This window comes from Misgurnus anguillicaudatus, chromosome 25 (assembly GCF_027580225.2).
Source record: "Misgurnus anguillicaudatus chromosome 25, ASM2758022v2, whole genome shotgun sequence".
Taxonomy (NCBI): Eukaryota; Metazoa; Chordata; class Actinopteri; order Cypriniformes; family Cobitidae; genus Misgurnus; species Misgurnus anguillicaudatus.
The window spans coordinates 13,130,324-13,148,027 of record NC_073361.2 but is presented as its reverse complement, the minus strand read 5'-3'; the positions used below and the strand labels follow the sequence as shown (position 1 = coordinate 13,148,027).

At 37.8% G+C, this 17,704-nt stretch overlaps 1 protein-coding gene across 1 annotated transcript; it reads right to left on the bottom strand.

Annotated features, from left to right (window-relative positions):
- Positions 1-887: 887 nt before the first annotated feature.
- LOC129445121 (uncharacterized) lies at positions 888-17,260 on the bottom strand. Its single transcript, XM_073863872.1, has 12 exons — positions 17,017-17,260; positions 16,291-16,435; positions 13,272-13,434; positions 11,748-11,940; positions 11,573-11,632; positions 11,104-11,220; positions 9,700-9,786; positions 8,450-9,442; positions 8,109-8,141; positions 5,931-7,947; positions 5,696-5,818; positions 888-1,292 (listed from the first exon to the last, which is right to left on the bottom strand). The coding sequence occupies exons 1-12, from the start codon at positions 17,098-17,100 to the stop codon at positions 1,072-1,074; spliced, it is 4,236 nt and encodes a 1,411-aa protein (XP_073719973.1). The 5' UTR covers positions 17,101-17,260; the 3' UTR covers positions 888-1,071.
- Positions 17,261-17,704: the final 444 nt, after the last annotated feature.

Here is a 17,704-nt window from a genome sequence, read left to right as displayed (position 1 = left end):
CCATAAACACAGTTACTTAAAAGTTAAGTGCATTTTAGTTTGCCAATAAAAGTGTCAGTATAAAATATAGGACAGTATAATCAATGAAACTGATATGAACTCTTTCACTCTTTTCTTCACCTTTACTTTCTTGCCTTCTACCTTGCTCCTCCCACTTCACTTTCCTTTTGCTCCTCCCTCTTCTCTTTTATCTTTGCTTCTCCTTTTATCTCTTTACTTTCAGTTCACTCAATTAACTTCTGTCTACATTGAACTATTGTAATTACAATTAAAGGAAATAAACAATACTGACATATTTTAAAAGTGCATATAGAACAGAATATGTTGACAGAAAAAAATAGCAACATGTAAACATATAACAACATGTAAACATGCATGTAAACAAAGAATGAAAATTAGAAATTTGTCAGTTCAGCATGTTCTTTTTGCTTTCCTCAGCTTTTTACAGAAATTATCGTCTAACCATTACATTCAATCCTCTCTCTTCTCCTGCCTTGCTTACCTCATTAATATTCTGTTTCCTCCAGTACTCAAACAAATTCTCCCTCTTCATACACCTTTACTCTTCCTTACTATTTTCACTCATTTTTAAAAAAAACAGAGCATGATGTGTAAACTATAAATATAGTTTGTCTGAAAGGAACCTATTATATATTACAAACATACAAAATGATGAATCGTTTGCAGAAGAAAAGCTTTTGTTTACATGATATATGTGTGTACTGTGTATAATAATTATGTAGCTCACACACACACATGAATGTACAATTTGAAGAAACAAAATCTATTTATATTTTAAGTGTTTATATAATATAAATTACATATAAACATGCATGTGTGTGTATTTATATATAGATAATTATTATACACAGTATACACACATATGATGTAAAAAAAAAACTTTTATTCTGCAAACGATTAGTCATAATTCATCATTTTGCAGCCCTAAACATGTTAAAAAGTTATTCTAGAAAAGGCATTCATTATTTTATGTTTTTGTAACATGGCAACTTTTCCTCACCATGCTCTGTTTTTTTACAGTAAAAAGAAAAGTGTTTTTTATTTGCTCCCCTATAATCCACCCTGTTTTTTTAAAGTGGTGATCCTGTTTCTCACATAATTTTTCACACCAGTCCAAGTACGCTCCTTCAAGGCTTCTGGCTCTGCTTGAATGCATCTCTCGCAGTCTTGCTTACCAGGAACTTTGCATGTCTTTATGAACTTCATCATGTGTTTTTCAACAGCTTTTACCTCAACTTCTTCCCATTTTCTTTTTGGAGGTATTGATGAACCTATAAAGTGAAAAATCATATCCTTATTACAACTAAAGTCAATGGGATTTATTTATCAATCAAATGTAGAAACAAGCGCAGATCCATGCGCAAACACAATCTTACAACACCACTCATGTGTGATTCATTAAACTTTCATGTGGCCAATTCCATCACACAAATGAATGGGTGTTGATAAATGTGGCGAATGAAAACTATAGTAATTTAAATATTAAACCCATATAAATGAAGCCTAGCCCCTAGAGAATATGACATGAGGAAACATAACCTGGCCACACAGAGGAACATCTACATAGATATTGAACTTTGACATTTCAAGTTCAAACAAAGTAGCTTGAAAAGCAATATTCATGCAGTTGGGAGCCAGATCACTTAAAAGTAGAGCTGCAACTAACGACTATTTCTTCTGTCGACTAATCTAGCGATTATTTTTCCGATTAGTCGACTACTCTAACAATTATTTTTTTTATTAATAAAGTGTTCTTTTTTTGATTAGCTATTTAATCTGTTGGATAATCTGTTTTCTACTCTCTGTCTGATCTGACAGTCATTGGTTGTTTTATTGTATTTTAACACAACTGAATGCTATTTTCACATATTATCTGTTCTGTTGTCAGACATATAGAGGCGTTTTTCCAGACAGGGATTAGACTAGTCCTAGACTAAAATAAATATAAGAGCTGTCCAAACTGAAAACATCTTCCACTGACATATCTTTAAATACATCAGTGCCTTTAGTTTGGCCTCAAAATGCACACAAGTAATGTTTTTAGTAAGGCATGTTTGTTTAAACTAATTATATTTCCTAATTAAACTAAGGTCTAGTCCTGGCTTAAACTAATCTCTGTCCAGGAAACCACCCCAAAGACTATTAAAATAGTGACTAAACATGACCCAATAACCTCGTGTTTAATTCAACCAGCTGTTACTTTAACTATTAAGTTACTAAAATTTTGATTTATAAACGCGACATCACAGACAATTCGGCGCAAATTAAAAAAATTGCCATTACACAGAGTTACTACAGAAGACATGCGCGGGCATAGGAGAGAGAGAGCTCGCGCACAAGCACATAGAGAACCAGTGTGTGCGCGAAAACATTGCTAACCTTTCATGATAAACTCGAATCAGTCGTCTTCTCTGTCAGTAACATCTGACGTTTACGTGAAAATGCAAGTACACAAAGGAATCCGCACGGAAAACACAGCCAACTTTTAATTCTTTCACTCAGTGTCATGTATGAGAGGCGCTGTCTAGGGGCTTCACGCACAGAGAGAGAGAGAGAGAGCGCACATGCACAAGAGAGGCACCACTGAGCGCTCACAACAATAAATGAAGCCATTTTAAATGAAAATAAAAATGTAAATGTTGCGACCATTGTTGATTTTGTGGCGCACACAAACAAATCAATGTATGGAAAACACTTCCAGGAGCAGAAGCAGCCATTACGCGAGATGAATGTAAACAGCGTGACGCGTCGACGCATTTTACGCATGTCGACGTATTTTCGTAGTCGCCGTAATCGATGACGTCGACGCGTCGTTGCAGCACTACTAAAAAGAAATTGATATTTCACCAAAACGCCAACATTGAAATTTTTAGATATGTGACCGAACACGGAAAGTAGGGACACAAGTCTGGGGCAGATTCTTAATGTGTAGTATCTAAGCTTTCCAGCGATGTGTAACACATGGAAATCTGATCATATTTGGAGAAGTTGTTGCCATTTGAATGTAGGAACTCAAAAGACCTCAAAGCGGAGATATAGCCTTTTAAAGTTTGGATCATTTTCACCTCTGTTCTGCTGGGAGTGACAATAGGGCTCATTTACATCTCATTTAGCTAAGCCATACACCCTGTAAAGCCGTTTTGAGATACAGATGCTCTATCATCATATGTAGTTTTTTGTGAAAGAAGTCTGGATGAAAACAGACAAAAAATAAACAGGACTTTTTGTGTTTATCACAAGTCGCATCCAGTCTGTTTCAGACGTGTGAATCATCCAATGACCATTTTTGTCCACAAATGCCATGAAATATAGAAATATATATAGTCTATTGTTTACATCAGATTTCGAATGAAAGTCTGGTAATAGATTATAATATATAATCTGATGACCATTTACGTCGTAACACTTTATATCACTGTATCGCTCGATCGTTCCTCCATCAGCCAATGACTTCATGGCAAATATTGATAGACAAAATACGTAGCCAATTACATAACGAATTCAACAATCATTGTGTGATTTTTTGTGTGTTCGACTTCATGTGGCGCTGCAAGAACTGACAGGCGGATGACGTCAAAGTACTGCAAGAGCGAGTCGAAATTAGACTACTCCGTAAGATTTCTTGAATAGCTCGAATAGCTATGAAACGAAGACGACTCCTAACTGTGAGTATTTTTGGTAAAAACAACCATTTTAGTGAACATAGGTTGGTTTGGGCTACAGTGGGGCTCATTTTCAAGAGGTTAAGTAGCCACGCTGAGGGCAGGGGCAATAACAAAAGAAACAAAAGCTGGCTTATCCAGTATGTAAATGCACACAGACGACGGCACCACCTACTGCATTCTAGAAACTGCGTAAAAAAAGCAGATACCAACCTCAAAATGTACCCTTTTAAATATACAAATACTGCTATATCAAACATGTAGAGGCTACTTCGTGATCTCAACAGATTCTGCAAAAAATATAAAAATGCTTTTCTATCATTAGCTCAAAAGTTGTTCTGCCGACTTGTGTCACTGGTTTCCGTGACGGGGCACATATTACTGTTTTTAAGACTTGTATATACCCAATTTACCATATTACAGGTGTATAGTAAAATCCTTTTTATAATTAAGTATTGTGCATTGATGCATTTAAATATAACAATGTAAATAAAAATCATACTGTGTATGTGAATTTCATTGCAGGTTTTTCACATAACAGTGTAGGCAGAAGGCGACTGCGTTTACACTTGGCATTAACATGCGACCTGTATCCGGATGTTGTCCACATACACATTGAAAAGACAAGTGTAAACACGTCTGTGATCTGAATGTTATCCGATCTGTGTGTCCTGATGCAGAGGTAGTCGAGGACGCATTGTGATCGGATCTCAGTGTAATGTAAACGCAATCCAGCCATCGTATCTGCATTTACAGGTCAACGTCACAAAAAACCCCGCCCACTATCATCTCCTCTTACTGACAGCTGTTAAAAATAAAGGACGTTAGGTCATGGAGCGCAGGTGAGAGACGCATACATTCATATTTGTGGAGCAATGGAAGCTACGCTTAAAAGTATCTTAATAAATCGATATTCAAAAGCATTTTAACACTGCTGACTGTATTTAAGTTATTCAGGCATATGTTATATGTTCCTATTCATAGAGAGATTTAATATTTAATGGCAGAATTCAGGATCGTTATAATGTTTGAGTTTCCATGCCATATCAGCGTGAATGTTGCGCTTCTTTCTGGTCAATCGGCTGTTTCTGTCTCATTTAACACATTTTAAGTTACTTTAAAACACGTACAAACCATAATAACATTAACCAAATACATTTATTCAGTGTTGGTTTTATGCAAGGTTACTTATATGTTTGTAAATTACATTACTTCTCACGCACTATGAACAGGAAATTTAGGAAATTGTTAGCTCTTTTAATTAAATCATATTAAAATTACCAGGAAACATAACAGTTCATGGTTAAAATATAAATATACATATAAGTTCAGGCAGAGCCAAAAGCCCTTTATTAAGGCAGAATAAAACAGTCGAGTCGGTCATGTTTCACGCGGATTTTGTTGTTGATTTAAAGCATGCGGGTGAAAGTCAAGTTTAGGTAAAAACAGGATATTCATCCGCGGTGCGGACGCTATAAAGGCTTTTAAAGAGAAGGCTTTTAAAGCTAAAAAATATAACGCTTAAAATGTGAACATCACGGTTGTTGGGGTTGCTTGTTATTCTCTGCTGTTGGCTTCTCAGTAGCACTGTACAATACGGGATTGCGGTTAGCGCGAAAACCCTAAATCCTGTGGCTAAAGACAGCTGTACCCATTTTGATTGACAGCTATCCACCCAGCGCGCGTCTCCCCGAACGGGATCAGGTCACACATCCAGATACAGAAGCCACATTTATGTGACAAATGTAAACGCGCCGTATCCTGATATACGAATGATCGGATCTGCGTGAACGGATCACCGAGATCGCATGTTAATGCAAAATGTAAACGCAGCCTTAGTGAATAAATGACAAATCACATAATATATGTTTATCTATTTCTTCAAACTGACTGTACAACAAACTCAAATTTTGAAAAGCTCCTGTCTTGCTACTGTTGCCTATAGGTATTGTATTTAGTAATTCAGGGTTGTTCACTTCTTGCTGTTTGTGTAGTTTAAAGATTTTTTTTACCTTGATCTTTCTGGGAAGCAGATGGTTGATCAGTCTCTGCTGGTACTGGTGATGTTGTCTGAGGCAGGTCACTACAATCCTCTTCATCACTTGACATTGTATCACCTTCGGCCTCAAGTTGCTCTATAACAATAAAAGGAATCTGTCAATGTATTTTTTGCAAAAGATGATGAAAGATACAGATTTGCAAATATGTAAAGCACAGACACGCACAAAAATCTAATTTCATACATACCATTTGGGTCGATTTCAATGTCATCAAGTCTCTTTCCTTTAAAGCTGGACAGTGTTCCTTTCTCCATTGCCATTAAGACCTTACTCATTTTTGCCAGCTGCAATGTCCCCTCTGGTAACCGGTAATACTGTCTGTGGATCCTTATATCGTGACCGAGAAAATCAGCCAGTTGATCTGCTTCATTTTCATCAAGGTTGAGAATCTTTGACATGGTAGCTATGCGTTTCCTGAGCCTGGTTGAGGAAAGAGCTTCAGGATTTTTAATGCCACATTCACGAGCAGCTTTACTTATGCACTCTCCTCCTCTGTAGGCAGACATTGCACCAGATCTGGCAAACATAAAAGGATTCTCATTTGGGACACCACAAGCCTCACGTGTTTCAACAAGCAGCTCCATGGCAGAAACCAATGAAGGTTTGAGGAGGACAGGGACCTTTCTCCCTCGCTTACCACGGATCTCTACTCTGGTAAAGTGTTTACACAGCTTCCTCTCGAACTCAGAAAGACAGATGGCTATGTCTTCATGCAGCTCAGAAGAATCCCGGCTTTGAAAAGCTGACAAAAGCATCCGTGACACCTCACCTTCTCTTCGTCTATTGAACAGGATAACTTGGGAGAGTGTGACTTTGGCCAAAGCAGCATAGCTGTCTGCAGAGGGGCAGTTTTTAAGTTTACTAAGGAATTTATCCCGTTTCTTTTCTAGATGTGCGTGCAGGACTTTGACATCCTGAGTGAAAGGAATGATCTGTGGTGCATTCCACTTGGCTTCCTTCAATGTAGTTATAGCACCAGCAGAAATGTATTCATTCCACCTTGCTTGGTGTACTTTTCTGAAGTCTCGAGCACACTCAGCACGCTCATGGTCTCCATACATCATCGCATTACTTTCAACAATGCTACAGATCTTTTTTAAAGAATGTCCAAGTTTGAGGGCTAAAGAGGGAATGCGGTAAGAGTTCTTCTCTTCGTCAAAGCCAGACACAACTTTCACAGCTGATATGACATGTTTGAAGTTTGCTGGTATCATGAAGTCCTCCATTGTTTTCAGTGGGGTTATCCTTCTTGCTTCAAGAAGAAGTCTGCCAACTTCTCTCATTTTCTGTCGGATGTAGTCATGTTTGGTCACATCAGATCCCATCCTGTTAAACATGTGCTCTCCCAGTTGCATGATGCATCTGTCACTATGAATCACCCTTGAAACTTCGTCATAGTTCATCAGGGAAAGTACTTTCTTGAAACCTTTACTCACCTCTAAGCCAACAGGTGTTTTTAGGGCACAAAGAGATCTTACTCTTTTTCTGCCCTGAGCTTCATCATCCTTCGGTTTAAGTGGACAGTTTTTAATGTGTTTCCATAGGCTGAGCTTGTTGTAAAGGCCTTGACAGTGAATACAGTGGATAAATTCTTTGGGGTTTTTGCACTTTTTTGGACGGTAGCAGGCAATCATCTCACCTTCCCCTTTTCTCACCACATCTGTGTTGTGAGCAAAGTTGCCCTTTTTTCTAAGAAGGTTTAACTGGACTCTTCGTTCTTTGGAACGTTTTGGAAAAGCTACAGCCTTTGCAACCTCTACTTCATTGCGATGTACAAACTCAAGGTGTCTTGCCATTTTTGCATATGGCTTAGAGCAATAAAGGCAATACTGTTTTTTGTTATATGACCTGCTCTTTTTTTGTGGTGATGGCATTGACTGAACCAAAGTCTTTTTGTCAGATGAGGTTTCGGTATCTTCAGTTTGGCATTTCATCCTTTTTGATGACACTGCTGTCATACATTTGGCAGATGAACTACCTGCCTCTTCAGCTTTCCTTTTTGAAAGGGGTGATTTAGTATGTCTTAAACGTTTGTTGGGTCTAGGATGACTACATTCAGACTTATTGTTTGATCCATCTGAACTCCTTTCAGCCTTGCTTTGTCCAGAAGCACTTCCTTCTGATTCATCTGAGCTGAACTGGGGTATGTAGTCAACATCACTGTAGTCCGTAACATCTGAATCACTGTAGGCACTCCCAGAATACTAAATGAGAAAAATGTTACACTTACTTAAATCATGCAAAATTATTTCTTTAACTAAATGTTTAAAAACTTGCTTAATGGGATAGACAACTGCCAGAATCCAACTGATTTTCAACAAGAGGAACTCATTTAAGCATATAAAGTGCATGGTTAATTACAAACCTGTCTTTTTCTTGATTGCCTTAATGAGTGCATCTGAAAAAAGAACAAACAAAACTAATGTACATAAAATTGTATATAATAATTAAATGTAAATAATAATAATTTAAAAAATAAAACACTTAAGAGCAAAAAACAGTTATTTCAACTAGATATATTTCAAACTGTAGCTTAGCAAATAAGGCCTTAGTAGATGGCACACTTGGCACGGTTTGATAATCACAAACAGAAACTCTGTACAATACAACTGTATCATAAAATCTTTTTGCACCATGACATAGATGATAATAATATTAGGTCTGTGAATTCACATTAAACAGTCATTACTAATCTCAATTACCCACCTCCATTAAAGATAGTGTCTCAGACACCTGTGATGAGGAAATCACAGGGGTGGAAGCAGCACAGGGCAAGGGTGTAGAGGGATGCACAGGAGTAGAGGACGATGATGTGGTCATCACAGGTGATGAGGGCTGCACAGGAGAAGAGGACGATGATGTGGTCATCACAGATGATGAGGGCTGCACAAGTGCAGAGGAAGATGATGTGGTCTTCACAGGTGATGAGGGCTGCACAGGAGAAGAGGACGATGATGTGGTCTTCACAGGTGATGAGGGCTGCACAAGTGCAGAGGAAGATGATGTGGTCATCACAGATGATGAGGGCTGCACAAGTGCAGAGGAAGATGATGTGGTCTTCACAGGTGATGAGGGCTGCACAAGGGCAGAGGAAGATGATGTGGTCTTCACAGGTGATGAGGGCTGCACAAGGGCAGAGGAAGATGATGTGGTCATCACAGGTGATGAGGGCTGCACAAGTGCAGAGGAAGATGATGTGGTCATCACAGATGATGAGGGCTGCACAAGTGCAGAGAAAGATGATGTGGTCTTCACAGGTGATGAGGGCTGCACAAGTGCAGAGAAAGATGATGTGGACACCACAGATGATGAGGGCTGCACAAGTGCAGAGGAAGATGATGTGGTCTTCACAGGTGATGAGGGCTGCACAAGGGCAGAGGAAGATGATGTGGTCATCACAGGTGATGAGGGCTGCACAAGTGCAGAGGAAGATGATGTGGTCATCACAGGTGATGAGGGCTGCACAGGAGAAGAGGACGATGATGTGGTCTTCACAGGTGATGAGGGCTGCACAGGAGAAGAGGACGATGATGTGGTCTTCACAGGTGATGAGGGCTGCACAAGTGCAGAGGACGATGATGTGGTCATCACAGGTGATGAGGGCTGCACAGGAGAAGAGGACGATGATGTGGTCTTCACAGGTGATGAGGGCTGCACAAGTGCAGAGAAAGATGATGTGGTCATCACAGGTGATGAGGGCTGCACAGGAGAAGGAGAAGGGTATGAGGGCAATAAGGCTTTTACAGAGGTAAACATTGCACAGGGTGCCTAAGACGGTGCATTAAATGTGTATGCTATAATACTGTCTGTAACTTTAAAAGTATAATTGAAAAAAAAGTTAAAAATAAAAGCAGCATGGAAACTGTTCAACGACTATTAACACTTTAAATAATAAAGTCTTAATTGACTGAGGTGCTAATCAAGTAATGTGATGATCATATCCAAATATTACTCACCATGAAATATTCTTGTGATGGCTCTATGGCAGTCTTTTTCGTTTTAATTTGTGCTCTGTTAAAGCGCTCATGGCAATCTTTGAGTTTCTGAGGATATATGAAAAGGTATTAAACTTAAAATAAAAGTAAAATGTACATAATGTTAAAAGCTGTGACACTCAAAGACATTAGGCAAAACCAATCAAAAATATAGAAAACAAAAAGTAAATATAAAATATTGCTTAATTTCAAGTGCTCTGGTTTAGATTAAAGGAATAGTCTACTCATTTTCAATATTAAACTATGTTATTACCTTAACTAAGAATTGTTGATACATCCCTCTATCATCTGTGTGCGTGCACGCAAGCGCTGGAGCGCGTTGCGACACTTTGATAGCATTTAGCTTAGCCCCATTCATTCAATGGTACCATTTAGAGATAAAGTTAGAAGTGACCAAACACATCAACGTTTTTCCTATTTAAGACGAGTAGTTATACGAGCAAGTTTGGTGGTACAAAATAAAACATAGCGCTTTTCTAAGCGGATTTAAAAGAGGAACTATATTTTATGGCGTAATAGCACTTTTGGGAGTACTTCGACTCGGCGCAGTAACACCCTCCCTCTCCCATTATGAGAGTGAGAAGGGGAGCGGACTTTTCAGGCGAGTCGAAGTACTCCCACAAGCGCTACCACGCCATACAACACAGCTCCTCTTTTAAATCCACCCAGAAAAGCGCCACGCTTCACCCTGCACCACCAAACTTGCTCGTACAACCACTCGTCTCAAACAGGAAAAACGTTGATGTGTTTGCTCACATCTAACTTTATCTCTGATTGGTACCATTGAATGAATGGAACGAAATGTCGCAGCGCGCTCCAGCGCTTACGTGCACGCACACAGATGGAAAAGGGATGTATCAACAATTCTTAGTTAAGGTAATAACATAGTTTAATATTGAAAATGAGTAGACTATTCCTTTAAGAGCAAGCCAAATAAATTTAGTTTAGTAAACTAAATAAGGAAACCCATAAATCTGTTAGAAAAGATATAGCACATAAAGTAAGAAGAGTCTATGGGCCAGATTTACTAACAGCTTGTGCCAGCGCAAACCATCATTTTGTTACATAACGACTGTTGTGATTTATTAAAGATTTGAATGTCTTTAAAATACAAAATCGATTGTGGGACCATTGTTAAGTTTTGAATAGAAAAGAGCTCTGCCCGAACTGCTGCTATAAAATTAGACACACACAATTTTGGAAAATATCATTATATACTGTAGCATTAAGATTTGTGCTCACAGAAATGAGTAGTTAAATGTGTTCACTAGAAGTTGCCGTCCAATACTTTTGTCCATATAGTGTAACTAGTTATCTGATGAAGTAAACGGCCTAAGATACTTTCTGCATGTATAGAATGGTTACCATTTTATTCTCTGATGTACTTGCTTTGCCTGACTGTTGTGGCTCAACTTGCTTATGTGGTTCATTGATGTACACCTTATACAGGGCAGATGAGGAAACAGGAGGAGCCTGATGGAACTGAAAGTCAGAAAAGAAGAGTTAGGGGGTAAATTTTGTACTGTATTTGCTAAGCTTTTGTATGGTTTTGTTTTATACTGTGATGTATAAAAGACAGTGAGATGCAGTAATATAAGGTACACGTTCATCTGTCCTACAGTAACTTTAGCTGAACCTACTTTTTAAATCTGTCAGTATTCCTCTGTTTAAAAAAAAAAACAAGAATACGTTTACTGAAAAAATGCACGATTTAGAAGTTGTGGCATTGTTTCACAGAGGATTAAATGCTTGTCCAATATGTCAAAAACCTCTCAAATTGCTAGTTTCCCACATGACTGTATAGAACCCGAATATAGATGTTTTGTGTACTTACCAATTTCTGCAAATCCAAACTGCTGACTGGGCTTTTATCACTGGATTCTGTTGATGATACCTAAATGAAAGATTTGAGAAATATGAGAACACAATCATATGGTATCAAATCAGCATAAGAGAAAAATGTCATCATGAAATATTGTTAAAGATTCTTAGGATATACTTGACAGTACCTTAGCTCGCCAAGGCCAATCTGAATCTCCATAACTGTAAGTGATTTCTTCTCCTGGTTGGATATCTCGTACAGCAAAAAGACACAGATGAGGTTTTTTGTTCACTTCAACAGTTCTTATTTTGCATGTAGGATTTCTATGCTCATCATTTACAAGTCTTCCCAAAGACCCATCTTCCTTGGATGCATCCATGCTATAAATACATAAAAATACCACCAAGCATAAGAGACTGATTTGTAATCTTGTACAGCAGTTGTTTCCTTTATGCCTGTACCTCGTAAGAGTAACTTCTGTAAACATATCTTAACAACTACATGAAATCAAAATGAGTTTTTTGGGCTTTAAGGCATTTTACATCAGTGGGTCTGGTTATATGGTCTGCTCTACACATTTTGGGGCAGATTCCTGAACAGGGCTAAAGTCTATTCGCAGACCTGAATACAAGTTTGAATTGTCTGAACAGAAAACAGCTTTCACTGAGATATCTTAGAGAGCGCCTATTTCATTGCTAAAAAACAATATTATTTTGTGTATTTGGTATAATATAATGTGTTCATGTGGTTTATGGTTAAAAAACACATTATTTTCCACATAAGGTTTATTTTTGTATTTCCAGATTTCACTCTCTTCCTGAAACGCACGGATTTGAAAAGCTGTGTGCCTAATTGGTCAGCTAATCTGTATGTTGTGATTGGTCTGATTAGCTCTGTCAGCTGGAAACATGAGACTTCTTACCATGATTGAAAGATTCAGTTACTAACAGGAGTTACAGGAGTTAACTTACAGGTTGAGTTCGAAGCAGGATGAATTATGATAATGTCGGTCTTGTCTACATCACCAATCCCAGGAAGTAAACCTTTTGCCTACAATCCGTGTGTTTGTTGTAATCCAAGAAAAGAGATTTACGTTGGAGACGATAACTCGCGTCATGGTTTACTTTGGGGTTTGTAACTTTTGCATATTGTTAACATGTACAAATACACACTTAAACACCAGAGGAAATTTAAAAACAATAGGTGCTCTTTAACATATCAGTGCCACTGTTTTTATCACAAGATGCACAGCAAATTTTTTTTGTAAAATGTCCTAATATTACTAAGCCCTAGTCCTGGATTAATCTAAACCCTGTATGGTAAACTGCCCCTTTGTGTCTGCTTTTTTACACACAATAAAAATCATCAGCTGGGTACTGAGTGCGTCATACCAAATGTGCAGAGACGAGGATCACCAGGACCCAGGGGCCGGTTGCATAAACATAGCCGTGACATTAAGACTGCGTCTTAAGAATTATTCTGACTAACTAGCAATTAGTTAGGGCTAATCAGTCTTATTATTTGGATTTAAATTAGACCAATCTACCTTTCTATGTAACATACTTAAAACAGTTATGATCAGTCTTGAAGAAAAAAATTCATGACTAACTTTAAAGACTAGTCTTAAAAGTTTTATGCAACTGGCCACAGGAGTTTTGGTGAACTAACCCTTAACCGCCCTATTACTTCAAGACAATAACTCTATACTCACCACCAATTTTTGCCATGCCACTGAAAATCAAACAAGAATGTGTTCTCAACGTCATTGTAGAGTTTAGATCGATCAAGGCTCTCCTCTGAAGTCAGAAGTTCACCTCTGTATTCAAGGACAAAATCACCTCTAAAAAATGCTTCAGTGGTGAAAACTCCACGTCCTAAAAAGAAAAAAATACCAGTAAGTTCTGATGTTCCTTTAAAGTTAATTATTATTTTCATGAGCTCTTATCCAAAAACAATAATAAAAATTACTAGATCTGAAGTTTTATCTGTGGTATCCAACAAATTTGGACATTGCCCTAGTTGGATCTTTCATTTTGTTGTTGTCGGCTGGATTAAAAGGAGTAAAACAATAAATTTTACCTTGATAATTTGTTATATAAGAGGTCATCATACAAATTTGAAAACGTCCATGCTATTGAAATATAACAGTTTTTTGCACCAAGCCAGGAAAATGGTATATTCAGGAATGTGCTGAAATATGATGTCAGAGTAGAATTGAAACACCTCCCCAAACCCATATACAATGACCACTTTTGTAGCCCCGTCCACAGCTTTGCGTGACATGTGTGGGTCAGGGGTAAAGCAAACCATGCAGTGTCTCAACAATCAGTAAACATTAGGGGTGGCACGGTTCATGAAAAAAATCCAAACCGTTCAGTTCGGAGCGTGTGTGCGTCGCACGGTTCATGGCATGCGCAATAGCCTCGTGCCCTGTATGTGACCTTGCCTCAGATGGCGTGTTTCCCTTTCGCGAAAGAAAAGTTGACTGTTGTGGAGAGTGAGTGCTGCAGGTTATGTTACATGTAGAAATGGCAAGTGGGAGAGAAAAGGAAGTCTGCCCGGAGTTGGATGATGTTACCTACAATGACAGTAGAAAAAAACAATAGATAGAACTGCAGTCTATGGGTTGAATGTGTTCGAACAGCCACAGGACACCGCCTTCTCTCCGCCCATTTATCTAAGCTAAGGTACTGAACGTATTTTCTGACTTCTGCCGCGAAAACACAGTGAACGTGTGCTATTTTTAGCCTTTTATTGATAAAACTAAAGCGGCTGATTTCCGCGTAGTTTCATTTTGCTAGCGTAGGAAAGTTGCGCGATCTTATTTCATAAATTGCCTCTTAAAGTAACCAGGACAGAAGTGGTCAAAAGTGGAAAAAAGAGACGGATTTAAATATTACAGGTGTAAACGTTGTGTTTCTCTCTCGTCCACATATACTCTCTGCAGTATTTAAGCAGCCTCTCAGTGATAAATCTTAAAGCTACACTGAAGTTGGCAGTTTGATAAATGCAAGTTATCTTTGTGTGCTAAAAAGGCACATAAGATGGATATACACATTCTCCTTTTTTGCCAAAAAAAGAGAGGGTCCCAATAATGTGCTTAAAGTCAAATTCAGTTTGTGCATGATTACATGATATAACTTTTTTAATAATGTATCCTAAATTATGGATAATTACTACATTAATAAATAATACATTTCTGGAGTGTTAAAAATTAAAAGTAAAAATAACAACAAGAACCGTACAGAACCGAGAACTGTGGCCATTAAACCGTGATACGAACCGAACCGAGGGTTTTGTGAACCGTGCCACCCCTAGTAAACATGTCTTTAAAGATTGCCAAATGTAACCAAAATCACTTTTGAAAACATGTTTCCTTTTATTTTGACGTGGTGATCTGTTATAGGTACCCAACAAAGTGTTCGGTTGTGGAAGAACCGTCTATGGGAAGAACACAGACGCTGTTTAACGGAGGCTTGGAACATAACATTAGGAATGCGTGGTTAAAGTTTGTTTTTGAAGAAGTTCCAGCTCGGGTGGGGAGTGTTTGTTTACTATGTGTACCACGGATTCATTTGTAAAGAAGCCATGAGTCGGTGCTGGATTTGCAGAGAAACTGTGATTAAAAGCACCAGTAATATTGCATCTGGCAGGAATGACACAACAGTATACACAGTGAGTAATACATTTTACTTTAAGTTACTACGCGTCACTACTGTTTAGTAAAAGATCGCTTGATATGTCCTGTTGTAACATCAGTGTCTAAACACGTATATTTTACTGTTTTAATTTACTAAAAAAATTAAACCATTAATAAAGGTGCAACACTTAACAATATGACTGTAATATAACGATAGAAATATACAAAGTTAGTGATAAGGAAGAACTTACCAGCCCTAATTTAGATTCTGATGCCTGCTTACTGTGTTGTATACGGTAATTTAGGCAAGTCGCGTTTGTAAGGTCCAACACTCAACAAAGCTTTTTTATCATATAACTGTGGTATGTAACGTTATGTGTATGTAAGAGCAACCTCACAAGCACAATAGAAATATACAAAGTTAGTGATAAGGACTTATCAGCCGTGGTTTAGATTCTGATGCGTGCTTACTTGTGTTGTTTATGGTAATTTAGTCACGTTGAGTTTATAGTTTTGTTTATACTTTACTATACGTATTGTCATTTATGGGTATCATCTTTAGCACCCAGAATCTTTTGTGGCTCAAACATATTTGTGTTCGGCTGCTATTTTTACTCATCAATGTTTTTAAAACATTTCCCCACATGTAATGACGGGGATCATAGCAGTGGGCGTTTACGTCCAGGTCTTCACTGCGGCCCGCCCCTTCAAACGAACCATTATCCAGAGAGCAACTAATCCATGTTACAAACTAACCTATTACTTATTGCCTTTGATGTTTTTGAATGGAAAAACCACTTGAACATCATAAGTAGATATCAGACAACAGTATAAAACAATAAAATCGACAGATTCATTGCCCCTTTAAGTCAGCAGGATCTATCACAAGAGTCCATGTAGAGTGCACGTGACACAATTTCCATCATGCATTCACTGACGGATTTTGAAGTAGGTAGCCCAGGCGATGTGTTGCATTTTGTCGCAATGCGCATGCATAAAAAGTCTGTATGCACATACAAATAAACTATGCTTTGCAACTTACATTTGCGTACATGAAAGAAAACCGTCTATACTACAGAATTTATCTTACCTTTATATTTGCTGATAACTTGCTCATAAAGCTCAGGCTTGTCTGTTTTGCAAGTAATGTGATGCTCAGCATCCTGTTGAGGTCTTTTTCGTTTTTTCTGCCTTGGTATACCCAGCATCATGGCGACTGCAGTGACATGCAATGACTGAAAATAATTAAATTAATCAATCGATTAATCAACCATAATATTAAGGTTGCTAAAATTGTTTACCCAAATAGCCAACAAATGGTATAACATATGTATCTAACTTATGTATATGCATGTATACTTTTGTAAATATACATATAGCTTAGATATATACACACACACACATACATACACAACTGTAGTTAACTTAGATATACATACACAACTTAAAATCTTTAAAGATATCTGTGGCTATTCGTGCCACTGTGCATGATAAGAAAATCGCATGATTGAAACTTAGATTAAACAATAAGAATTAAATACTAATTACCCAATCTATTACTGCTATTTCACATAATTTTACTAAGCACTTAGTCGTTTATGGACAACATTAATAGATCAGTAAAGTAAGTTAAGTTACTCTGAAACCGAATGTTTGTTTACTGACCAATGCCAATATCATTATAGGCTACTCAGGAAGATAATATTTTTGACCACAAACCGTCAAATAAGATAAAATATTTCACAAATCGTATGTTAATCCTGCTTATCTTTCATATTTTGCAAAAATATGTTATTATACATAGGACTGAACTCACCTTTCCTCCTATAATGAGCGCGTGTAGTCTGCTTCGCGGGAAATTGGGGCTAACAGCGGTGATGTCATTATCACGTGTCTGCATTTCCAGGGAAACGAATCCACTGCTGCTGACTTGCGTAGTAAAAGTGTCGTTGATAGGAAGGTCGAAAGGATGTCACGTTGAAATATCGCGTGAGCGATTCGAGCACGTATTGATAAAGTTTGATCTCGCGGTACTGTGATGTCATATCTTGTTCGATCTGCGCAGAGCTGTATGAACACAGCTTAGTGTTTTTGCTGTTACGCTACAGACAAGGGGATCAGCACAGCACCTCGTGCTACTGTCCAAAACAACTGCTATTTACAGAGAGATTCCTCTAAATGTTGACATATCCACATGGAAATTAATTGATGGAACGTACTTTTAAAAACATTTAATACATACAACAAAACAGCTTAATGAAAGCTCTGTTTCTTGAGAACATTTACTGCTCCACCTACAATATCTTATTGTACTGTCTTTTTTATTACCTAATAAAAATTAAACATGCAACAAAGCTTTTTTAAACAAGTAAAAAATATAATATAATAACTTTTGACCCAAATTGAACACAGCTGAAACAGAAGGTGTTCAGGGTTGTTTGATAATTACAGACAGGTGTATGAGCAGGGTTTTAGACACCTGACCTAGAGTTTAGGAATACACA